This window comes from Pleurodeles waltl, chromosome 4_1, assembly GCF_031143425.1.
Source record: "Pleurodeles waltl isolate 20211129_DDA chromosome 4_1, aPleWal1.hap1.20221129, whole genome shotgun sequence".
NCBI classification, from domain to species: Eukaryota; Metazoa; Chordata; class Amphibia; order Caudata; family Salamandridae; genus Pleurodeles; species Pleurodeles waltl.
The window spans coordinates 426,268,503-426,294,599 of record NC_090442.1 but is presented as its reverse complement, the minus strand read 5'-3'; the positions used below and the strand labels follow the sequence as shown (position 1 = coordinate 426,294,599).

Below are 26,097 nucleotides of genomic sequence, written 5' to 3'. Positions count from 1 at the left end.
CTTTTCTTTTATTTTGCCCCTGGGTGGGGCCAAGTCTCATAGGCTTTGGGGGCTTAAAAAAAGAAGGGTGTGCAAGGGCCACCTCAGGGCTTGTGTTAGCCCCGGGGACCACCATCTCCCAGGGCAGTGAGACTGAAATATGCAAAGCAACCCGTGCTGCCCCCCAGCAGCCCTGGGGCAAAACATTAACTTGTAATGGGGAAGGCCCATCCAGCCTCCCCCACAGCCCTGGTGACTGCCACCTCCCCGTGGCTAAACATGAAATGATTGGGGGCCCACATGGCCCCCTCTGCAGATCTGGGGACAACCGCATCCCTGTGAATGCAGGGGTCCTGTGCAGCCTACTCCACAGCTCCGTGGACAACCACTTCCCCGGGGCTAAAATAAAATAATGACGGGGTCAATTGCAGGGCCCGGATGGACACCACCTTCCCAGGGCTAAATAATATATTGGAGGGGCCATACATGGCCCTGGGGACCACCACCTCCCCAGGGCTGGCTCCGGCTATGTCCCAGGGTGTCTACCCAGGGACATAACTGTTTGCTCTGACTTAACAAGAGCTTTGACAGCTCCCGTCAAGTCAGAGCAAACATTCTGCTTCTAGCGGGCGAGAGCTGTCAAAGTGCTCTTGCCCGCTGGAAGCAGAGGTTTCATCTCAAAAGAGATAAAACTATTGCTCTTGCACATAGGGAGCGGCATGTTTGCCAGCTCCCTGTGTGCAATACCAATGCTGGCTCCCGCAAGATGGCTTGGACTGTGGGGCCTTGAGGCTTCCCCCATGGTCCCATTGCACACTGGGTACCCTGGGGGGCTCCCCGGAGACAGGGCCAGGCTCCAGGGGATGGGGTCCCTGGGGCCAAAATCAGCCAGGGAAAGGGGGCCACACAGCCTCCCTCCCACAGAATTCATAGTTCTCCCTTTATATTGCCACAAGTATGGAAATGTGCCAATCACCTGGAAGCTGCACCCACTTGGCCCAGCGCTGTCCACCTTACTATTATGCATAGGTCTTCCTGGCTTTTGACAGAATGATGTACCGATTGCCAAGAGACCCCCTAGTGCATTTCCTGACAATTTTGGTGGCATGTTCTTGATGCTGAGGAATATAAGGACTTCTCCACAAAATGAAGAAGCACTTACGTCATATAGATAAGAGTAAGGACCCTGATCGGTGGAGAAATATGTCTTTGCAGTCTTGTTGGCATCTACATAGGAGGATTCATGTTATTACAGAATTGCAGAGAAAGACGGACTGGAAACAATCATGGTATCCAAATGCATACAAGGTCACTGGTGACATTTCCTTGTGCTATATTACACAGCTGTAGTGTAGAATACATACTGCACATTTACCCAAGAAGGCAGAAAGAACTCCACTTGGGTAGATGTTTTATGCTAAACTGTGACCTCTTGTTGGATAAAAGGGCAGGTGAAGTTCCTTTGTGGTCAAGTTTCTCACACAGATACTGACACACCCACACAGATAAACACCCTCAGACTCACAGACATACTCAGAGACTCACGCACTCACTCACAGGCCCACTTCGATACTCATGCACCCTCTCGCAAGACTACTCAGACCGTCATGCACCCACTCAGACTCTTACACACCCACTCACAGACCCACACAGGCACTCACACACCCATTCACGGAGACACTCTCACAACTACTCTCAGACCCACATAGCCCTTCTCACACTCTCAAAGCCAGACAAGCACTGTCACACCAACTCTCACACCCAGAGACACTCTCTCACAGCTATTCACACACCCAGAGAGACAGGCGCAGTGCCCAACACCCACTGCGCATGTCGGGCGGTTGGATTAGTGTATACTAATAAAATTACTTTATTAAAAAAAACATTGAAATTCACTAAAAAAACAAAAGGTTACAGGAATGTTAGAGTTAGGTAATAGAATTTAAAAAAACATAGAAATTCCCTCAAAAAACCAAAGGTTACAGTAGTGTTATAGTTAGGTTCTGGATTTGCTCTCACAAAACCTTAGAAATTCAGCAGTTATAGTTAGAGTTATTTCAAGTAACTATAACTCGCGCCCTCGCCATGCCTGCTAATTGCAACAGATATTACAGCACTTTTATAATGTCAATAAAAATAAGAATGAAATATTATCAGTCAGATTATTGAAGAAAAAACTGCATGGCAGGGGTGTGAGTTATAATTGTTTTTTCCAAACAAATGTACATTTTATATATATATATTATATATATATATATAAATATATATATATATATATATATATATATATATATATAAAGAAAGAGAGAGAGAGAGAGAGAGAGATAGATATGTGTATGTATTTGTTTATTTTACCTACTGACAGACACCAGTAGGTAGTTAGAGTTAGGACCAACTTTCCATAGGAAAAGTGTTTTTTGTTTTGCCAATAACTTTGGCGCAGTTTTACAAATCTTTATGAAATTTTTATAACTACCATGACAGTCAGTTCAGCTACTGGCTTGAAAGTTTCAGGATGATTAGTCAAGCGAGGACCAAGAAAAAGGGAGTCACAAAATGCTTTTTCACAGTGCAATTTCCATAGGGAGTTTTAGACACAACTACAGCCCGAATTACACCAAATTTAGGAGAAAGCTAGCTTTTGGCCCAAAAAGCACTAGCTTTGTTATTTGGTGTAAATCCGTTCAGTAGTTTTGGAGATATTAATGGAAAGAAATATATAGATATCAAGGGGAGTGGATCCTCTGAGGATTCAACAGTCCCAACACCTCAACCAGGAAGTGTTGGCAGCCATCCGAGTCCCCCCAAAAACAACCCTTACAAGGCTTAGTGCTAAAACACCTCACAGGGGCTGGATCCTTTTTCAATAAATTAATTGAAGACTTCCACTCTGAAAGTATGTGCTTTTATCCTTTTGGGGAAGAAGTTGTTTACATTAATATATATCAGTAGGTTATATATATATATATATATATATATATATATATATATAGATACATATATATATATAAACTCAATTACATATACAAATTATTTGAATATTTCATACACTTTTCACTTAAGGAGTTATTATACTATAACAGTGTATTTTATTACTTCCCATTAAATATTTGAAACTAATTTACATATATATTGTGCATTAAAATATGTTTATTTATTTTTAATAAATACTAATACACTTTTTATATATTTACCTATGATGTCACGTAGGGAGATCTTCATCTTCATGGCAGAGGTCTCATTCCCGGTGAGGGATATGTCTGCCAACTAGGCAGAATGTAAAATATTGTGGTAAAATGTTCTTGTAGTATATTTTAAAGACATTTGTAGTAGGCTCCAACTCCCTCATTTAAAGGGGGACAATAAGTCTACACCTAGCTGTAAACCTCTAGTCAAAAATGGTGAACACCAAGAAATTGGAAAGTTATATGCAGGTATAGTTGTAAATGAACACATGAGTAAATACACTTGTATATATTTACCATTGTGAATCAGGCCGCATATTCACACTTTATGCATGCTTAAATTAAACCCCTTTACCACGCTAAGCCTGATTTTCTATGCTGGAGAGTATTTTAGCATGATAATACTCGTATGAGACAGGGGATTATGGTTACATTCTGCTCTTTAAAATGCCATAGTTATTTTTTAATTTAAAAACAAGTACTATTTTAAACATTGTTATAAAGACATTGTAAAATATATTTGCAAAGACCGTACCAGAATCAATGCAGACTATTCCTAAACACGCACTGGCAAACCCAATTGAGCTGGCCTGTGACACTGGGAATAGACCTATTGGCTTTGCCAATGGCTTTTCCCCCAAGCTGTCGGGAAAGGAAAGGCATCAGCAAATGGAAACAGAGAATGACAGAGAGATGTAAAAAATAATAGTTAGAGGTCACCTCAATGCAAGGTCTTTACACCAGCAATAGAAGGACACAACTCTTTCTATCAAAACATGGTGAGATCAAAATGCTCCTTAGGTGGGGGCAAACACAAGAATAGGGATGAAAGCCTTCAAATCAGGAGCAAAGAACTGAGACAGATAAGAAAGCTGCTGAACTGTGAGTAAAAGGTGAATTCAACGCCAACTCTAAATCTATACTGGCTACAGTAGGTCTGATGCCAACAGATGGATAACACTGTCTTCAGATAAGGCTCACAAAGTAAAAGGTGAACAAGCACAATGCAAATTAAATAACCACACTTACTCAATTTTGTCTGTAGGTTTAAACATTAAATTGATCTGCAGTCTTTTGGAATACTGTAATGTAAATCCAGTTGTCTGAAAAACATAAATGTCAAACATTTAAGGAATTATGCTTTTCTTCCCATTCACTATTCTCAATTAATTTGAAATCCACAACATAGTCGATAACCCACATGTAAAATCATTTGTGCAACACAATATCAGCCTCTCCTGTAGGAGAGCTAATACTTTGCAATGAGTTTCTTCTCACTAAACAATTGAAAAAGGATGCAATGCCTAATATATATTTTTTGAGCGGGCTCACGAGTTAAACACATATTTTTGTTAGCTTCTGCAAAATCATGACGTAAAGTAAATTAATGTTAAATATGCATTATTAATTAAATTTACTGACATCAAAATTAATTACTTTTTCTTTTATTTCACATATTTTTCCAGCATTTATTTTTAAGCAGGTAAAAATGATATTTATGATAGGGTGTGTAACGTTGCAAAGAAAAGACCAATGCAGACATAGAAAACCTTTCAAGAGTCTGTGAAGTTTGTGAACTTCCTGAAGTTAAAAAAGTAATTTCCATTGCTTGGACCCTAGAAGAATCTGTTCCCCCAGCAGCAAAGTGCCTTGTAGGTCAATGCCCAACTGGTATTGGCATTCCTTTGCCCCACAAAACTTTTTGCTGCTCGTCCTATTCCCTACCACCAAGGCAAAGTCCTATTGCCCCCCCCTTCCCAATTCCAGAAGGAAAGATCCTGCTTGGGTGCTTCCTCAACCTAGACAAGGTTTGGTTGGCCATGCACTCTCAGCCCATTTCCCAGAATGGAAGTTTTGTTACAGTAAGCCTACCCTATCACATAGTGGGTTGCAGACACCTCAAACATGACTACAGTGATGAAAATCTTGGAAGGAAAAGGTTGTAATGACATTTTCCTGCTGAAGGATGAACCTCTTGACATCAATGAGGATGAAATTACCATTGTTCCCATTCCTTACTTACATTTATTTTGCATTGGTGAAGCTCACTGTGAGAAAGTGACTCTTTTTGTGAGGTCACGCCTACTTTTGGTACTTAAACTGCTGGATTTTGAACTTTGCTCACGGGGTCGCTGCTGTTGATGTCCCCAGTGTATCTGCTTTAACCTCTAAAACATGGTAAAGTTGACTAACTACTAATTGGCATATTTAACTTTCCAGAAAGGCCATTGTGAGAAAACAGGGATGGTTGCAGAGGCCCCTTAACTTTTTGCCCCCAATTTTCACTTTTTGCTGGTGTTTTCCTGACTCTGAGGGTGCCTGGGGTACTGCTCAGTCCCAGTGCATGTGCTCTGTGTGAGATCAGTATGCAAATTAGGATAATTTTAATTGGCTATGTCAACCTACCTATAAGTCCCTAGCATATGGTAGGGCATGTAGGTTTAAGGATTCCAGTAAAGGTAGTGCCCCCATAGGTTCACTGTTGAAGTGCCCAGGGTCATTTGAAAGACAGGCCTGCCTTGCTGGCTGTTGTTAAATTAAAGTTATATGCAAATTCAACTTTGGAATTTAAAGTACTTCTAAAGTCTTAAACTACCTTAACTTTACATACGTCACGCCTAAGGTGTGCCCTATGTGCCCCTAGGATTGGGTGCCATGTAACTATAAGCATGGACCTTATAAAAATAGTTGTATTAGCACTGGTGAGGTAAAACAGCCAAATTTTTGTTTCCCTTTTTGTAGTGTATGGCCTCCATAGGCTAGAATTGGGAGACTTTATTAAAAATGTTAAAGTACCCTTTAGTGTCAGTACCTTAAGTTTGGTATCAAATTAATTGTTATAATAAATCCCACAACTTACAATTGTTGGATTTAATAAAACTTGTTCAGGTAAAGAGTTTTAAACTTTACCTAAAAAGTTGACAACTTCTGCCCTGTAGTGTTCTGCTCTGATTGGCCAGCCTCTGGCAGCCCGGCCAGGCTGCCTTGATCGGGTGTGAAGTTACCTGAGCTTAACACAAAGGAATATGCCTGTGAGAGGAAAACTCCTCTCAGTAGATGGAAGAGCAGTAAGGGAGAGTGCTGCCAAACTAATCCTCAAAGGTAGCGAAGGACATCTGGAGTAGCCCAGCACCTCCCTTACATCTTCAACCCCAGACAATTAGGTGCCCTCTTGATGAGATTAGGAGAGGCCAGGAGAGGGGTGTGTTTAAGATGTTTAGCCACACCAGTGGATTTTTGAGGAATGTTGCTCCCTGGAATTGATTTTTGCCACACTTCCCAGGAAGTGGTCATCACAGGGAGAAGGACCCTGCACCTGATTGGAGAAACAGGACTCCCCTGTTTTTCACCCAGGAGGAGGATAAAACTGGCAGACCTGCACCCACACATCAGATCACTACCAGGAAGAACTAAAGGAGAAGAAGGACTGCCCTGCTGGACCCCTAACCTGCACTTAGACGCTGCAATCTGGAGGACTGCACCAGCTGCATACTTGGGCTTCGTCTCAAGAAGGACTATGCCTGGCTTCAACTGGTTCAAGGAGATACTCCCTGTTTGCTACAGGAGAAAAATTACTAACCATAGTCTCCTGCACCAACTCCTGAAGAAACTGACCAGCTGACCACTGTCAAGTGGCCAATTTGGAGTTTGCACCAGGTACGTTCTGGTTGTTGTAGTTTGCACCCTCAAGGAGCACCTCAGAGCTTCTGGAACCTTGGGGTGAGCTGTGGACCTCAAAAGAACCTTAAAAGAACATCTGGGAGAAGATCCCGAAGTTTGGAGAAGTTCGTAGAACTTTTGGAAAAAAGCTCCATGAAGGGACCTACCCACTGTGGCAGTTCTAGCCGGTTTGCCTCAGCCGCGACCCAGCCTGACTTGCAGGTTCGTCCTGGTGAAGAAAATCTCTGAAAAAGTGACTAATTCCAAACGTAGAAAGATGACCAGACCTCCCAGGCAGTGTATCCGAAGAGAGCTCCAAGGACGTCAGAACAAGATTTAGGTTTGACCCGGTCAAATGATTTTCAGCTCAAAAAACAACGAAGTAAAAGGTAGAAATTTCCACCAAGGGCTCCCACGACACGTATCCGAGGAATAGTTCCAGGCGGTCGGATTGTACTGGCGACTTGGTCCCGCTGAAGAAAATCTTCAAGAAAACGACTAAGTAGGAAGGTAAACTTTGACCGAGGCCTTCTGCGGCTGTAGTCGAGCGAGGTTCCATCGCTGTTGGCCTTAAACTTTGACTTTGCCCCAGTCGAGGCGCGACCAGATGACCAGATTGGCGCTATTAATTTCTAAGCACTAAAAACCATTAATTCTTTAAATATTCATATCTCCTCTTCCCCTTATCCTATTTTAATCATTTTGGTGTCATTTCAAAGATAAAATTGTAATATATTGTTATAAATTGGTGTAGGATTTGTATTGTGTTTTGTGTTTTACTTATTTACTGTTTTGTGATTTTTAAATGCTTTACACATTTGTCTCCTAAGTTAAGCCTTGTCGTTCATTGCCAAGCTGCCAAGGGTTGAGCTGGGTTTAATTTATTGAAACCTAACTGGACCTCACCTGGTTGTGGAAAATAGCCAAATTTGTTTTTCCCTCATTGTAGTGAATTGGCTCCATAGGCTAAAATGAGGAGATTTTATTTGAATTAATAACGTCTCTAAAGGAGGTAGACCTGTCAAGTTTGGTATCAAACTTAATGTTATAAAATAAATACACCAGCCTGCCACTGTTATATTTATTATAACTTTCACCTAGTAAGAGTTTTAGAACTCTCCCTAAAAGTTACCAGTTTCAGCTCTGCAGTTCCCTTCTCTTACTGGCCAGCCTGTGGCAGCCTTCCTTGATGAGGTGTGAAGTGGCCTGGGCTGAACACAAAAGAAGTACCGGGGAGAAGAGAGTGGTGAAACAGAATGGGGGAGATCAGCCAAACTGGTCTTCAAAGGAGGGATGGGCATTTGGAGCAGCTCAGGACCTCCCCAATTTCCTGAAAACCCAGACAACCTGGTGCCCTCTAGATTAGATTAGGAGAGGGCTTACTTAGACCTAACTGCCAAAATGTGGTTTCTGCCATTTTGGATCTTTAAGGACTGTTGCAAACTGTTGGATTGATTTTTGCCACACTTCCCCGGAAGTGGTCATCCAAGAGGAGTGGCCTGCCTGTGATTGGACAGTTGAACCCCCTGCTTCTCACCCAAGGAGAAAGGATAAACCTGGCAGAGCTGCACCCACACCTCAGATCCATACAAGGAACAATGACAGAAGAAGAAAGACTGCCCTGCTGTACCACTGACCTACACCTGGACTTTGAAGTCTGAAGGACTGCACCAGCTGCATACTTGGGCTTCACCACTAAAATGACTTTGCCTGTCTTCAACTGGTTCAAGAAGGGACTCCCTGTTTACTACAGGTGTATAATAGCTAACCAGAGTCCCCTGCATCAAACCCTGAAATAATTGACCAGCTGACCAGTGGCAAGTGGTAATTTTTTGATTTTACCCAGGTGCATTCTGGGAGTTGGAGTCCTAACCCTCAAGGAGCAACTCGGAGCATCTGGATCCTTGCAGTGATCTGTGGACTCCTAAAGAACCTTCAAAGACCTTCTGGAAAAAGATCCAGAAGTTTGGAGAATATAGGAGAACTTTTGGTAAAAAACTCTATAAAGTGACCGACCCGGCGTGGTGAGTCAAGCCGGCCTACCTCAACCACGACCCGGCCTGACTTCCAGGTTCTGGAAAATGCTCCAGAGCCCCAGACTTCCAGGATTTCACTGGGGGCTCATGGAAAGGTGATCCGATGACCTTGCATTGAAACTGGCTTGCTGAGGAGGGTCAACCCCTGTCAGAAGGAAAAAGCTAAAAAAAGTGACAAAGTCTGAATGTAAAATGTTGACTGGGATTTCTCATGCAGCATATCCAAGGAGGGCTCCAGGAATATTGGATCAAGATTCAGCTTTGGCCTGGACGTAGATTTTCATCCTGAAAAATCGTCCAAGTCTGAATGTAGAATTCTTCACAGAGGTCTCCTGCAACGAATATCCGAAGAGGGCTCCAGCGAGGTTGGATCGGATTGGTGGCTTTGTCCCACTGAAGAAAATCTTCAAGAAAAACACAATTGCCCAGAATTACGGTGGCGTAGCATCATTTCAATGCCACATTAGAATAATTATATTTTTATGCTAATGTGGCGTTGGAAGAGCAAAAACGCTGTGCCATATTTACAAAGTGGTGCAATGCTTGTGCCAGGCATAATCTATGCAAGGGGGCATTCTATGAGATTCTTATGCACCATTTTTGTTAGCATTTTTTAATGACGCTAAGGGTAGGCATTAAAAAGAGGCTCTCATTGTGTTCAATGGGCCCCTGGGTGGTTTGCAGGATTAGTGACAACATTTTTGACTCTAGTCCTGCAAAGCACCGGAATAGCGTAAAGAATTATGAAGCTAGAACCCCTGACTACAGCCATGGTGTGCCGTAATTTAAATATGGTGCACACATAGTGGCATTAGGTGGGGGCTAAGGGGCACAAGAAAAGTGGTACTGCACTAGGTGCAGCGTCACTTTCATAAGTCCGGGCCTATGTCCGAAGGTACATTTTTGACCGAGGTCTCTTGCTTGCTGTAGCCGAGCAGAGCTCCATCACGCGCAGTCGGCCTCAAACTTTGACTCTACCCTAGTTTAGTGCGGCCAGATGACCAGATTGGCACTTTTAGTTTCTATGAGCTAGAAAACATTAAGGCCCTCATTTCAACCTCGGCGGCCTTTTGGCAAGACCGCGAGGTTACTCCGGGCCGAAGACCGCCAGTGGTGGTGGTCTTCCGCCAACCGAATCATGACTGCTGGCAGCCCCGCCCTTTTTCGGGGCCATACTGGCGGTGGGCAGTGAAGTGGCGGCTGCTCCACCTCCACCGCCACGTCATCAGAACACCGCCCACCGATTTATATCCCAGTATTTGGCGTGGCGGTGTTCTGGGGACAGGGGGTCCGACGGCGGAGCAGCCCCCATGGATCCCGTTCCCTCCTGGAGGATCACCGGAACAGGTAAGGTAATCGTCCATTAGGGGAGGAGGGTGGGGGGATGTTGTGTGGTGTGTGCGTGCATGGGAGTGTGCGTGTGACTGTGTAGAGGGGTTGTATGAGTGAGTGTATGCATGCAGGAGGTGTATTGTGCGTATGGGAAATGTGACGTATATGTCTGTGTGCATGTGTGCATGTATGTGTGCGTGTATGTGTGTGTGTATGTATATGAGTGGTGTGAGCGTGCATGTAGGAGGGTGTTGGGGGGGTGTGTGTGGGTATTTCTGTGGGGAGGGGGTCCTACCACCTTTTTGGGGGGTAGGCGGGTCGTAGGTGTTGGGGGAAGACTCAGGGGAGGGGTAAGGGGAGGGAGAGACCCCAATCAGTGCCAGGGAACTAATTCCCTGGCACTGATAGTGCCTACAGCCATGGATTTCGTAGCAGTACAAACCCCGCGAAATCCATGGCAGTATGCAGGGTCCTGATACCTCCGGAGGACTAGTGACGGTGGTCAAAGTGTGAAAGTGGCAGTTTTGCATGGCGGTAACCGGCATGGTTTCAATTCCATTTTTTCCCACTGGCCTGTTGGCGGTATTACCGCCACTTTTACACAGACTTATCTGATTTTAATAATTTTTGTATTATTTTAAAGATAAAAACATACTCTATCTTTATAAATTGGTGTTGGATTTATGTTTTGTTTTGTGTTTTACTTATTTACTGTTTTGTGATTTTCAAATGCTTTAAACACCTGTCTCCTAAGTTAAGCCCTGTCCCTCATTGCCAAGCTACCAAGGGTTGACTGGGGATTGATTGATTGAGACCTGACTGGACCTTATAGGCGTTAGTGGCCTATTGCTAGGTAGAGGTACTTACCTGCCCTAATCAATAATTCACTTTCCAAAAAGGAGAAAGTGCTTTTTTGTTTATTTTCAGAGCCTTTGTTTTCAGTGGTCGGGCTTATATATGGTGGAAAGAATCAGGTAAGCCAAGACCTCAGTTTACCTTGCCCTTAAAAAGGGTGGCCTTTGCAATTCTAGGACATTTACCCTCCCATATAAAGGTCACAAGACAAGAGCATATTTCTTTTAGGGTCAGCTTGGGAACAGCCACACAAAGTGTTTGTGCCACTTACAGTGAACTTGGGAGTCTCAGCTTGATGCTACTAATTCAACTTATCAGGACAATTTAAGCCTGCCCAACAATACAGGACTTTAACAAGAGTGTTCAGTGATGGAGGTAGATTACAGTTATGTAGGGCATTGCAATGTACAGGTAACCATATCTTCAAATAGTGCAAGGGCCCCTCTGTGTGTGTGAAAATGTCTCTGAGTTGAATCCTCCACTCACTTCTCTGAGGACTTGGCAAAGGTAATGTGAGAGACAAACACTTCAGAGACGGCTGCCAGCTCTTTCTTAGGGGCTGGGATGGGCTTGGCTGGGTTAGTCAAGAAATATCAAATGTCATCAGCAGAGGGCATAAATTTGAACATCTTGCCTTTGACATCAATGCTATATATATAGCTTATTTTGTAATTCTCTGAATGAGTGTTTCCGTGTCTAGAGTGAATATTAAAGGGAATATCCCTGTTCCTACCCTGCTTAAGTTGGATACTATGCAACAGTTAGCCATTGATTTTGATCAGAACTACTGGATTTACACTGTTTGCCATGATAACAGAAGGCATGACCAGGTCTAGGGAGGTTTTAGAAAGGACCTTTTAGATATATCACCAAACTATCCTGTCAAATGCATTCTACACATCAAGTGAGTGAAGGATCATCTGATTTCTCTACTTTGTGGCTATGTCAATGAAATTCACTGCCAGCCTTGCAATATTATAGGCATAACATCCACAAAAAAACCTTGATTGAAAGGTGGAGATGAATTCCAGTGAAACCTGGTTGAGGGTTGTGGCCAGAATCCTCGTACAAATGTTTACTTCATTATTGAGAACACCTAGCCATGTATAGTTTATACTAGAGGGTGCTATCTTGCATTTATACCAAGTGGTGCTACTGGTAGCCTCAGGAGGTGGTTATAGCTTTTTTCGTTCTGCCAATAACTTTGGCATCTTTGTTGAATCTTCGGGATATTTTCAAAACTAGTTTGCCACTCACTTCAGCTGCTGTCTTGAAAGTTTCAGGGTGTTTCGTCACGCGGGGAGAAAAAGGGGAGTCCCAAATCACATTTTCTCCATGCAATTTCCCTTAGGGATTCTGAACAAGACAGCAGCCCGAACCACTAAACAGGGTTACATCAAATTTAGCAGAAAGGTAGATCTTGGCCCAAAAAAGATCTCTTTTTGTTATTTGGTGTGAATCCGTTCATATTTTTGAGAAATACATAGATAGAAAAATATAGATATCTAGGACACGGATCCTCTAGTACCTAACAGTCGCAAGCAGATATCTGATTGGCTGCCAACAATTCAACCAGGAATTTTTGGGAGCCATTTTGGGACTCAGATGAGTTCCAAAATAAAAGTAAATGAAAAATAGAAGGGGGTAGTACTACCCGAACCCCATAGGCCTGGTAGTGGGGTCCCCCAGGAACCCTACCAGGGCCAGAAAGCATGTTTTAAAATTTTTGCAGCAAAATTTGTGGAGGATTCATAAATCCTTGCACATTTTTTTATAAAACAAGAGATGCCCCCCCACGCTGGTTTAAACTCTGCCACTGGGTTAAACAGGTCCCAGGGGAAATTTGAAATTAATAAGTTGGGGAGGTGGTGCACGCAGCCTCCCTTCTCATGGCTGATCTTGGCCAGAAGATCACCACCTCCTCGGGGCAGGCCGGGTTAGTCAAGAAATATCAAATGTCATCAGCAGAGGGCATAAATTTGAACATCTTGCCTTTGACATCAATGCTATATATATAGCTTATTTTGTAATTCTCTGAATGAGTGTTTCCGTGTCTAGAGTGAATATTAAAGGGAATATCCCTGTTCCTACCCTGCTTAAGTTGGATACTATGCAACAGTTAGCCATTGATTTTGATCAGAACTACTGGATTTACACTGTTTGCCATGATAACAGAAGGCATGACCAGGTCTAGGGAGGTTTTAGAAAGGACCTTTTAGATATATCACCAAACTATCCTGTCAAATGCATTCTACACATCAAGTGAGTGAAGGATCATCTGATTTCTCTACTTTGTGGCTATGTCAATGAAATTCACTGCCAGCCTTGCAATATTATAGGCATAACAACCACAAAAAAACCTTGATTGAAAGGTGGAGATGAATTCCAGTGAAACCTGGTTGAGGGTTGTGGCCAGAATCCTTGTACAAATGTTTACTTCATTATTGAGAACACCTAGCCATGTATAGTTTATACTAGAGGGTGCTATCTTGCATTTATACCAAGTGGTGCTACTGGTAGCCTCAGGAGGTGGTTATAGCTTTTTTCGTTCTGCCAATAACTTTGGCATCTTTGTTGAATCTTCGGGATATTTTCAAAACTAGTTTGCCACTCACTTCAGCTGCTGTCTTGAAAGTTTCAGGGTGTTTCGTCACGCGGGGAGAAAAATGGGAGTCCCAAATCACATTTTCTCCATGCAATTTCCCTTAGGGATTCTGAACAAGACAGCAGACCGAACCACTAAACAGGGTTACATCAAATTTAGCAGAAAGGTAGATCTTGGCCCAAAAAAGATCTCTTTTTGTTATTTGGTGTGAATCCGTTCATATTTTTGAGAAATACATAGATAGAAAAATATAGATATCTAGGACACGGATCCTCTAGTATCTAACAGTCGCAAGCAGATATCTGATTGGCTGCCAACAATTCAACCAGGAATTTTTGGGAGCCATTTTGGGACTCAGACTCAGATGAGTTCCAAAATAAAAGTAAATGAAAAATAGAAGGGGGTAGTACTACCCGAACCCCATAGGCCTGGTAGTGGGGTCCCCCAGGAACCCTACCAGGGCCAGAAAGCATGTTTTAAAATTTTTGCAGCAAAATTTGTGGAGGATTCATAAATCCTTGCACATTTTTTTATAAAACAAGAGATGCCCCCCCACGCTGATTTAAACTCTGCCACTGGGTTAAACAGGTCCCAGGGGAAATTTGAAATGAATAAGTTGGGGAGGTGGTGCACGCAGCCTCCCTTCTCATGGCTGATCTTGGCCAGAGGATCACCACCTCCTCGGGGCAGGCCAAATGTGCATATGGTGGAGGCAGGCCATGCAATCCCCTCCAAAGGCTGTTTACAGCCCTGGTGATCACCACCTCCCTGGGGCTAGGACTTAAAATTAAGAGGGGGCTGCAAGGACCCCCTTATGTGCTCAAGAGGGCCCAGGGAAGCACCAAGGAAACATTTATAAGGTGGGCTACACGTCCCCCTACCCAGGCCACATTCGGCAGCGGGGACCTTCACCTCCCCGGGGCTTGGCAAAATTTGTAACTGGGAGGGGGGCCATGTGCCCCCTCCTCGGTCACTTTTTGCCCCAGGGACCCCTACCTCCATTGAGCTGGCCACAAAAAACAAAGCTCCCTCCCTTATGGTGACATTAATGGCCCTCAGGACCGCAAGCCACAGGGCCGGCTCCCTATGTCCCGAGGCACCCACCCTCAGGACAAAGTAGTTTTCTGCCATTTGATGGAAGCTTTGACAGTTCTTTTGCCATATAAAAAGAGAGATTAGATATGCCTGTATGGACCATTAACTGGTAAGATGTAAGAGGAAAGCTAGGCCAAACCCCATTTGCAACCACTTACAAATTATTAGGCTGTGTTCTGCCTTTACACAAACGGTTTGCCTTCCCTGCATTTTCATGCTTAAATTCAGGGCATGGGGAGGAGAAAACTACAAGCACTTCAAAAAGAATCTTCTAGAAACTTCTCCTACTTCAAAGGAGGCATTGGGTATAAAAATAGGACACTCAGACCCACTCTTCAGTTCACTTTCTGGACCTGCAGAAGGACTCTAGGAAGACTGCCAGCTGCTGTGGCCTGCTGTGTACTCTACAACACTGCTGTGCTGCACCTGGAAATATTGATTTGCTGCCTTGCTACTGCCTTGAACCCTCAAAAGCCTACCCTGCTGATTGAACCTAGTCTCATCACTTTCACCCAGGACTCCAAGGGCTAGTTGGCTGACCTCCTGATCAGAGCCTTGGTGACATAAAAGTCTCCATCTTGAATCTGCACCTCGACAATGCCTGAATGGTGCCCCTCCAGTCCAGGACCCTATAGCCAAAATCCAAAATTTGGAACTTGGAAACCATTTGGCTAACACATGCTATGAGAACCAAGAGAAGACCAGGACCAACCTGCTTGTCTAGTTGCCCAAGGTGCATCACTGGTCGGCCTGACTTTCTGGCAGCTACCACTACATTCTTCTCCACAGCAGCAAACACTTGTGTGCAGTTTAGCTCAAGGGTTATCCAATCTCGTGGAGCTCTCATTGACTAAGGTGAGTGATTATGAATTTGGTGGTCAGAAACATCTGACAGCCAAATTCCTGATAAGGAAACCATCACGGTGCTGGCGATCCCCCCACTGGCCCCATTACAACTTTCCCAATGGGCTGGAACCAAGGTCATCCCCGCTGAAAAGTAGGCTAACTTAAAATGAATGAAACTGAATAAATGAAAGAGCACATATGTAGGCAAGCGGGCACAGGTCTAAGCTAAACTAGAATATGTGTGCCTAAGCAATGTGTAAACTGAACCCAGGACACACTCCCCATTGTCTGGATAATGGTGTATATTCTAAAACTAAAATGTCCTAAACTTAAAACACTAAAACCATATTAAAATACACACAGAAGAGATAAAATGTTAAAGATGACAAGCAAAGCAGGCCAAATTAAAGGGCAATTTTAGTACTTTTCACAAAAATGTAAACAATCAAACTCAAGAATAATTATTGTCCGCAGGAAATCTCCGATATCTTCAATGGTGATGGAAGCCAAGAAGGACTCCACCTTGGTAGGTGACAAATTGACCAGGCTGTTAACAAAAGGATCCACAGAGCATATGTGTGCAGAGACCTCAACCATAGGTCTGGTTGAGGGGGCCACATTCCTCACAGTGGCAGATGTAGAAGGAGCCAGGAAATCCACAAGTGGTGGCTCATAAGATGCTGCACGCATCAACTGGAGTCTCAACGGTCATGTCTGTGAATGAACCCTCATTGATAACATTAACAGATCCATGTCCAAAGAAGCCACAGGCTGCACAGCAAGACACACATTTGGTACACACTCAAAGAAGCACCACAAGCAGTGGAAACTTGGCTGCACACAGGTCAGAATTGGTCAGAACATCAATGACCAATTCAGCTCAAGGTCTTCCAGCAGTGAAACTCTGAAGTACTGCATCATGCAATCACAACACAAGTGAGCTGGTGGAAGCTCTATTACTCCGCTTTGCTGAAATGGGACAGCCATTGTGTATCAAAAATAGCAACAGCAGAATGCAACCATTCAATCCCAGAATTATTGGGAATCCACCAAAGACACCCAAGAAGACTGGATGAATGGCTGAAGGTATCACTTAAAATATAGTCTGGAAGGTGCTAACATATCCCAACCCGATAGCCTTAAGAAAGTGCACAATTCATGCAGTATTGGATGCGTTCAAAATCCTGTTCACCAACTCTCCAAAATGATTGGGTAAGTCGATATTTAATCACCACTGTAACTCTGCTGATGACCTTGCTACTTGGAGGTCATTGGTCTCTCTGGCTGATGTTAAAGCCATGTTTTTGAATCAATTATGCCTTTAGTCTGCTCAGCTTGTCAAAACTGTCAATCTGCCTTAAACATGAAGCAGCTTCCATGTACAAAAGCTTCTAAATTTCAAAGTATATGGCATATAAAAAACATTTTGAGTGTGGTTTTCTAGGACCCAGCAAGAAATCTTGTAGGTCGACTTATTCTGAAAGGAGACTAAGGTGTTCGTTGGGAGCTGCTACTGTGGAATAGCGTAATCACTGTTGGCAAAGTTTAACCAGACTATGGACATGATTTAGATCTCAGCGCAGCGATTGCTTCATTACAATGATGACAAATGTACCTTCTGCCAAAGTGTAAATACCATAGAAAGCAATGGCAGTTATATTTTGGCAGACACAATATCCGTCACCGTTGTGACAGAGTAAACCCTCCACTGATATCTAAATCAGGTCCTATATGTTGTAATGATACCTTAGTTTTGAGCTGTGACATAGAGAGGGTCTGGTCGGCTTGCTCTCAAACCCTGTGTGGAATTTACAAAATGTGCCTGACAACCATTTGTGTCACTGACCACAATAACCCCCTGCCAGGATGTGAACATGATGACTTAAAGATACCATTCTGAACCCAACAAGTGAGCTGTTCCTCGGTGACATTTAAAAGTGTCTGCCAATTGTTAAATTTAGCTGGTTTCAGGGTACTGGGGGCATGCAGTTCTTTTATTTTTGCTAGCCCTAGGCAAGTTGTTTGCTAAACTGTGTCATTCAGAAATATTATTTGTAACGGAATGAGGCATGTTCTAAATAAAACTTCTATCCCCTGTATTTGCCAATTACATGTTCCCCATATTCTCTTCAAATTAACACAGTTTTTTCAAAATTCAGGGCCATCAACCACCAGCAGAGAAACAAAGGAATCTGGATAGAGTAATTATGTGTCAGTTAGCAATATTTTTTTCACTCAACAGGGTGGTAATTTAAAGTAGTATGACTCTGCATTTTTAGCATCATGCCCTGAAAAATATGCAAACTTTTCTACATACGTTTTGCAAATCCTCTATGTTAGAGTCGAAAAATGTTTCCATTGTGTGAAATTAAAAACTGATCTTGGGGAAGTAGATGAGTGCAGAAAGTGTCTCTTCAGACCTTATGGGGAGAAAGGTAAGGTGGCAAAACCTCATCCACCAGTTAAACAGCAGAGCATTCAGGAAGATAGTGACCATTTATCAGTAAAAAGAAAATGATGACAAACCCAGTCCAAAGCAAGCAATGTCAGCAGTATCCATAGATAGCACCATGGATGAATCAAATAATTGCTTGAAGTCAGATATAGAGCTTACATGTTGCTGAGACTGGTGGACTCACTGGTGCAGAGAAAGTTGAATAAGAGTCGTCAATATTGACAAAATAACCAGAAGCAGTTTGTGCAGAACTGGGAGATGGACCCAATGGTGGTGGTTCATAATAAATGGTGTCGTCCGTTTGCGTTTAATTGGAATAGCAAAGTTCCATGTTTTGGATGTTTTTTGTCAGCGAGTCCTTGTCAGGAAGTAACAAAAGTTAATTTTCCACCCTCCCTAAACTTGGGGAGACAATGGCAGCATTGGTACTTGCAGAAGCATTATTGAGTGCTTGAAGAGGTACATCCCGTTGGGTAGTGAGGGAAGCTAGGGAACTATATAGGAATCCTCGTGGTAAACTGAGCAGGATCGGCCACACGGTGCAATTTAACAATATCAATTGAAATAAAGCTATTTGGAAGAGCATAATCTTTAGAACCAGGCAGCAGTGGTATAATGACAGTTCTGGTACTGTATATTCCGAGGACTGGAACCGGTGCAAATCTTTAATTACAGTTCAGGTGTCAGCCGATCATAGTGACAATATCCAAAGGAATCTACAAATGAATCAACAGCAACTAAGATGTATTTGTATTTGTAAGCACCACTGTTACTGTCCGCTGGCCCAGCGGAAAAGTCATAATAGGAAGCCAGTAATACCACCGGCACTGGCGGTATTCTGGCTCCTGAAGCCTCGGTGGTCTTTTGAAAAGACTGCAGAGGTTGTAATGAGGGCCACAGTTTGGTCTGTTTGTATAGACATGGCCACCAATAGTGTTTTTGTAGCAGGGGAATAGTAGCCGCCTCATGGGCAGAAGCAACACCTTCGGCGCTGCTTTAATGAGGACTTATCTTGGTTGGTGATCAAGTCATCACCCACCTCAGGGATAGTTGCAAATGCTATATTTTTTGCTCTGAGGCGGTAGGTATATTTAGCAGGGTATGCTTTTGGTAAAGGCTTGCCGTCAGCTGAAGCTTTCACAGAAGCCAATGACTCATTATTCAATTTTCTGTGAGAATGCGTAATTGCAGTAACAGAAGCTGCAGCTACTGCCGATTTGGCAGCTTTGTCAGCCAAAGTGTTTCCTACAAGGTGAACTCCTACACACTGATGTCCCAATGGATGAACTACATGAGCTCTTGGTAATCTCTCCCTGATATCTGCTAACCCTCCCTCACATGTTTATGTGTTTGACGGTGTTCCCTTTTGAGTCTCTAAACCAATTCAGATAACAGTGATGTAAGTAATCATTGGACTGGACTAGACTCAGATGTAAGAATCTCATACAATCAATGTAGACTGTTCAGGATCCATAGGTTCCAGTGCCAAAATTAGAGCCTTAAGCTCTGCAAGTTGTGCTGTGCAGTCCCCTAGGGTCTGTGTGTAAATATGTTGAGGGTGGAATGTACCATCCCTAATTACCCTACTAACAGTTGAGCAAGCAGTGGGGTCGAAAACATAATCAACATCAGTGGCAGTCAGGGGGATTGCCCATTGAATCCAATGTGGAAGAATGCTTCCCCGTTTGGAATGTTAGCTTTGGTAACTGACTCCAGGCCTGGCACCAGAGTAATTACAATAATGCATTTTCCTTGGGCAAGTGGCCTCTTGTTAATGACAGCCATCTGTACAGCAGTCAGTTTTTTTCCTGTTGGTGCAAATCATTGTTCTTCATTGGAGTATAAGTGTGATCTGAATGCTATGGGTATCGTATCACCCTCATTAAATGTGACATAGGTGACCCCAAGGCCACCAGGAACTATCCTGATGACCAATTAGTTTTGATGTCGCGTGTGTGTAAGTGTTGTGCTTCTAGCATGTCCTGTTGTAAATCTCTGAGTATGCATGTATCTTCTGGTGTCCAGTGTTTGCTTGAAAAATCTGGATGAATTAAATCATAAAATGGTTTTATGCATTGTGCATGTCAGGAATGTATGTTCTGCCCAAATTAAATAAACCCAGTAATGACTAGTTTCATGATGGTATTTGGAGGTTGAAGTTGAGTGCATTTTTCTAGAAAGTGTGGACCCAGATTCTTACCCTTATCAGGTAGTTCATATCCTAGAAATAGGAAACTAAGAAACTCAATTTTGGGTTTCTTGAATTTGAATTTGTAGCCTTGGGCAGTGAATCCTAAAATTATGCGATCCACCCGGGCCAAACGTGCATTGAGGTCGTCATCTGTGAGATAGATGTCATCGACATAAGACAATGCCTAGGGATCAATATCATGTAATATTGATGTTCCACAGGCACAAAACACCCCAGGGCTGTTCTTATACACTTGAGATAAATGGCAAAAGTGCCTCTGAGAATCAATCAAGCACAATGAAGGCACTTAAACCCTGGCTTTCAGGTGCTAGGGTTTGGCAGAAAAAACACTGGAAATGTCCAAAGTTGTTTTGTATTGTTTACACACTAGATTGTTGATAAGTGCTATGTTGTGTGCATTTTGGATCGTAAATGTGTGTGTATGACTATTTAAATGTCTGTAATCTACCACTATTCTGTATGAATGATCAGTGTTTGCTACGGAGAATAAAGGGTTATCATTGCAGAGACGTATGGTTCTGTTACTCTCTGGTACTCCAGTTGTGTCAGCATCTCTCTCATGGGTGCCTTAGCTTCATGCTTAATTAGATATTGAGGCTGGATCTGTGAAGTTGGTCTAATTGGGATTACATGGTAGGGGGAATCTCTATCCCACTCTATGTGGTTGGGATACAGCACAGGAGACTGTTCCAGGGCCCAATCGGGAGCATAGCCTTCCTTTACTACATCTGGAACTAGGACTTAGAAAGAAGGCAAAATTACATTGTCCTCTTGTGTGAACTTGTGGACAAATGCAGGTTGCCAATCTTTTTCTGCCAAAAAAAAATAATCATTTAGTGTTATTCTTCTCCAGAAGATAACTTTAATAGTGCCCCCTTTGTCTACCTCAATCTGAATGTTTGATCTGTATACCCTGGTGGGTGGAGAGACATGCCTGTCCACAGTTTTGACTTCAAGCAAGTCATTAGTTGGTGTCACATCCAGAAGATCCGTAAGACTCTGGCAAAATATTGTGACCTCTGCTGCGCTGTCTAGCCAAGTCACTACCCACATACTGATCTTCAACAACGTTCTCAATAAGCGTGGCATCTTTGACTGAAATTGCTGCCACTTTTTTCATTTTAAATTGGGGCTTTTGCTAATGTTTCTCTTCCTTTTTTGGGAAGGCTTCTGAGGAATGTTGTGAAATTCTTTTTTGGCTTCACATAGTTGCTTCACTGTTCTGACCACCCTCCTCTGTCATTCCATGTATCTGGTGTGTCCTGGAAGGAATGGGATTGGTGATTGTCAGTATATTGATATCTATCTGGTGTTTTTAAAGTTTCCGTATTCCTAAGGTTATATCTTTTTCTGAAGTCTCAGGTGGTAGAGATTCTCCTCTAGTTTATCCCATTGTTTTGTAGAGCTCTCTTGTGTTTGCTTAGTACTCTCCTTAGTGGATGTACTCTGTAGTTGAGGTTTAGTTGTTCTGGCCCCCAGACTATCTGACCTATACTAATATAAGTTTCAGAAATAATCTTTGGCAGCTCGTGCTCCTGATCCCACTAAGGAACCTCCCGGAGTCGCTGACAAATTGCCAGAGCTCCTGCTTCCCCTTTAATATTGCTTAAAATTATTGAGGACACTGTGTCAAAATTGCATTATAAGTTTCATACACAAGTCCAGGACTAGGGCTGCCCCGTTTGAAATTGTTTTAACAGTTCTGATAAATTCGCAAGTGTCAGTGTACCATGTGTAGTGGTATATATCATGGCAAAGACTGTGCCCCAGGTGGCACAATCCTATATTGAGGGAACCATTTTAAATGGCAAGAATATTGTGAGAATTCTACGTTTATCATGGTGTCCCATATGGAGAAACACTGCTTCCACCTGGTTTGTTTTTGTGCAACCCAGAACTGAATCTTCTTCCGCTAAGTGGGCTCTTTCCCCATTATTGAATGGACAGTTTGTGGATTTATTCCTGTAACAGCCAATTGATTCATAGTTGGAGCAGCCCTCCCTGAGGAAGTATTTAAATTCTGCATTACAAATTCTTTTAAGCATCTATATATTGCCACTACCTTGTTGTATAATGTTCGTACTTCAGCTACCGGCAGAGCTCGCACATTGGGATGTAGTGTACAGATGGACAATGTTGGCCATGTTGGAGCACTAAAGCTTAAAGGACCTAATCTAACAGGTTGTATTTCATGTGGAACGGTGCTATTAAACCAGTCATGGTGTTCTTGGTAATTTAAAGGTATTTCTAAACATTGGCATGCTCTGTATTGTAGTGGTACATTCACTATGCTGTATGTATGAAATGTGTTTGAGTCAGGCTTTATTTCTGGGAAGGTGACCCATGAGTAAGCTATTTATCTTCTGTATGTATCTTAAGCTTCATCTACGATGTGACATCCCTCTCTCATATGTTAATCCTTAGCTGAAAGAAACTGTGTGACTGGTTGTCTACAGTTCTCTCGGATAGTCACTGGTTGTTTCATATTAAAGAAGAGGTATTAGAGTTGGGAACATCAACAGGGGAATCTTTTTAAGGTTCAAGCTTGAACAACCCACAGCCTAAGCAGGTGCTCCCTATTATGCAAAGGGGGACTTTCCCAAAGACCACAGACACCTCCATATAACGGTTCTTAGGGTACTTTTAGTGTGTGTGTGAGGCAGAGATACTCAGGTGACCTATATAATTAGAACCATACCAATGTTGGAGGCACCGTGTCGTAGGACTCTCACAGCCATTTGTGGGTGACTGAGTGAATCCCACAGTGACTTGTCAGCTGTTGGCCCAACCCTTTTGGCTAGCTAGAAGCACCTTACCCAAACTTAGAAAACATAGGTGATTTGTGGCAGCCTGATGCATGACACTCAGTGACTTTTCATGGTCAACAAATCTCACCCCTTTTTCTCATTAGCAAAGGTCTCATACACACACATAGGCCAAATGAAGGATTCAGGGTGGTTTTCAATACATTTATTGAAATGACTGCAATCTATGATAAAATAGATGAGCTGCAATTATTGGGGCAATGATAAAATATATGAGCTTCAATTACTGGGGCAATGAAACGTAAAAAGATTAGGATTGTTGTGACCAGCGAGAAGAAAAGAAACAACCCTAGCATATTGGAATATCATACATATGAATTCTACCTAACCCCTAACTCTTAAGCAAGAGCATAGCAGTGATAGCCCAAACTGTCTGTACTTATTCCATGAGAGGAGCATCCTCACCCATTACCTGAAAATAGGGGTCTGCCTGCTGTCTCTTCTGCTGGTTGCAGAGACAGGGCTGAGGTCAGCAGTGAAACTATCATGCAGCATGAATGTATATCCTGGCTGGAATTACTTCCCTGTTTTCCCTTGGCCTGTACAGTGTTTTTACAAGAAACATATTGTGCTGTGAAAAAGGTCTGACAAGGCCATGTGCCTAAGAATCAGACTGTTTACATACTCTTTTGGGGACAATGCTAGTTGGATTATCATGTATTGTTCTTGTCAGCCTTGGACAGAGATACATGGTGAATTGTCAGGCACAGAAATAATAACACATTTACAGAATCACAGCTGATTAGAAAAATAAAACATCCCCGCTGATAAGCAGGCTAACTCAAAATAAAGAAACAGAATGAATATAATCAAAGCACATATGTAGATGAAAGGGCACAGGCTGCAGGCCTAAGCTAAGCTAAAATGTATGTGTACAAGCAATGTGTAAAATTAAACCATAGTAAAGTGGGTGCAGTCTCTGGAATGCCTTGGCTGTTCTCCCAAGTGATCAGAGCCACTTCCAGCTCACAGTGCAGAAGTAAGTCAAATTCTCCCTAGCGGGGGGAATTCAGTCCTTTGGATCCTGACTAGAGTCCTTTGAGGGTGCGTCAACCTCCTTGTTGTCCTCCTGGTCCACATGAGTCAGTCAGGGCAAATCCTTCACAGCCTCACTTCAGTCCCGGGTGGCGACGCAAAGACTTTGATGAGTTGATCCCAGCAGCCCTTTTCGGCATATGGGGTTGGTGCTGCACCTTACAGATGTAATGTAGACTCGTTGGGTGCAATAGCCAATCCCACGCAAGCCCTTCTGGCTTATGGCGTAAAGGCTCGGTGTTTATGAATCCTGGCATGTGGGTCAATTTATTTCCTAACCGTAGCCCCCTCTGGCATACGGAGTCAATGCAACAAGGCAGTTTGGGCTCTGGGCACCCTCCACACAGCTCTCAATCCTTGGTATACTCTATGGCCACTTTCTCTTGGCAGAGAGGGGTCACCAACTGGTGCACCGCCGAATCCTCACACCTCACACTGGGAGTCTGACAAGTTGTATTTCTTCAATGCTTTTATTGCGGCAAAATAACTTCCGAATACATCAACATCCACCGGCAGGTCAGTAGTACATCTCATTCCCCTCTTCCTTCTTTGCTCCTCTCCAACCGTCTCCCAGTGGAATCTCCCAATCAGAGAATTCCACCTCTTACCTCACTATCTCTAGAACCACATGTAATCATGCTGTACATGAAACCATAACACATCGTCCCCCTTTATAACCCACCAAATATAACAAAATAACATTGCGAAAATAACTATGATACAACATATATACATATAGAAAATGATTGAATAATTAATAAAACAATGTAGCAATTATAAAAACAACAAAGGAAATCATCTACTCTGGATTCTACTCATTTATGCAAACAAGTACTACTTTTCCTAATTTATTTCACAAAGTCTGAGAGATGCTTTGGATAAATTCTGTTCCTCACACTCCGCCTCAAATCCTCACTCACCCCTGGATTGGGTACCGTGTTTCTCAATTCCCTTTCGTTAGAACACTTGGCTAGGCGAGACTTACTCCAAACTTCACCATCCTCAAGTACAACCAAATTTTTTTTTATTTCTACAATTTTCTTTGGTCCTAAAAATTTAGAAACACCTTTATGGCACCAGACTGGCTTTTTAATGAACACCAAATCTCCTTCACACCAATTTCTTTGTTTTGTGCACTTTCTTTCATCAAACCTCTTCTTGTACTTATTTTGATTCTCAACTACTCTGGCACGAACAGATTTAAAGGTAGGTGACACTTTCAGATTTTGCAAACCAGAATGCAACCATGGAGGATTCAATTTGGAACCTGCCAATCTGCCCTTCAAAATGTGGAAAGGAGACATTCCTGTGATAACATTAGGTGCGTTCCTATGAGCCCATAACGTTTCTCTCAGTACAACCTTCAAGGGCATCCTATGCTCAAGTGCCACTTGAGCACTCGCTCTCACTAACTGATTCATCTTCTCCACTAATCCATTGGCTTGAGGAGCATATAATGCAGTACGATGATGAGAAATTGCCAAATCCTTAAGGAAATTCTTCATTTCCAATGAAGTGAATTGCACCCCATTATCAGTAATAACAACCTTAGGGATACCCTCACAAGCAAATACTTCAGTCAAGAACTCAATCACATTTTTTGTTGTGATAGGACTCACACAACTAAAAGTAACCCATTTGGAGGTGTAATCGACAAGAACAATTACAAATCTCTCACCAGGCGGTAACAACTCAAAAGGTCCAACTAAGTCTAAACCTAATTTGACCCATTGCTCATCCGGAACAGGTAGAGGGGACAAAGGAGCAGTTCGTATCACTTTAGATTTATCATTAGTGGCACATTGTAAACAATCCCTTACAACTGCTTCAACTTGCTTGTCCAATCCCGGCCACCAATATCATTCCCTAATACTGTCTTTGGTAAGGTTCCTACCCAAATGTCCATCATGGGCCAAATTTATTAATTTTTTATGCAATCCAATAGGTGGGACTAATCTATCTCCTCTATACAGATTA

At 42.8% G+C, this 26,097-nt stretch overlaps 1 protein-coding gene across 2 annotated transcripts in view; it reads right to left on the bottom strand.

Moving 5' to 3' along the window:
* The window catches only part of CD36 (CD36 molecule (CD36 blood group)), a 574,756-nt gene that overhangs the window by 113,077 nt on the left and 435,582 nt on the right, over positions 1-26,097 (bottom strand). For both annotated transcript variants that reach the window (XM_069228678.1, XM_069228679.1), the window contains exon 10: positions 4,194-4,267. In XM_069228678.1, coding sequence (XP_069084779.1) covers positions 4,194-4,267 — 74 coding nt within the window. The remainder of the gene's footprint in view (positions 1-4,193; positions 4,268-26,097) is intronic.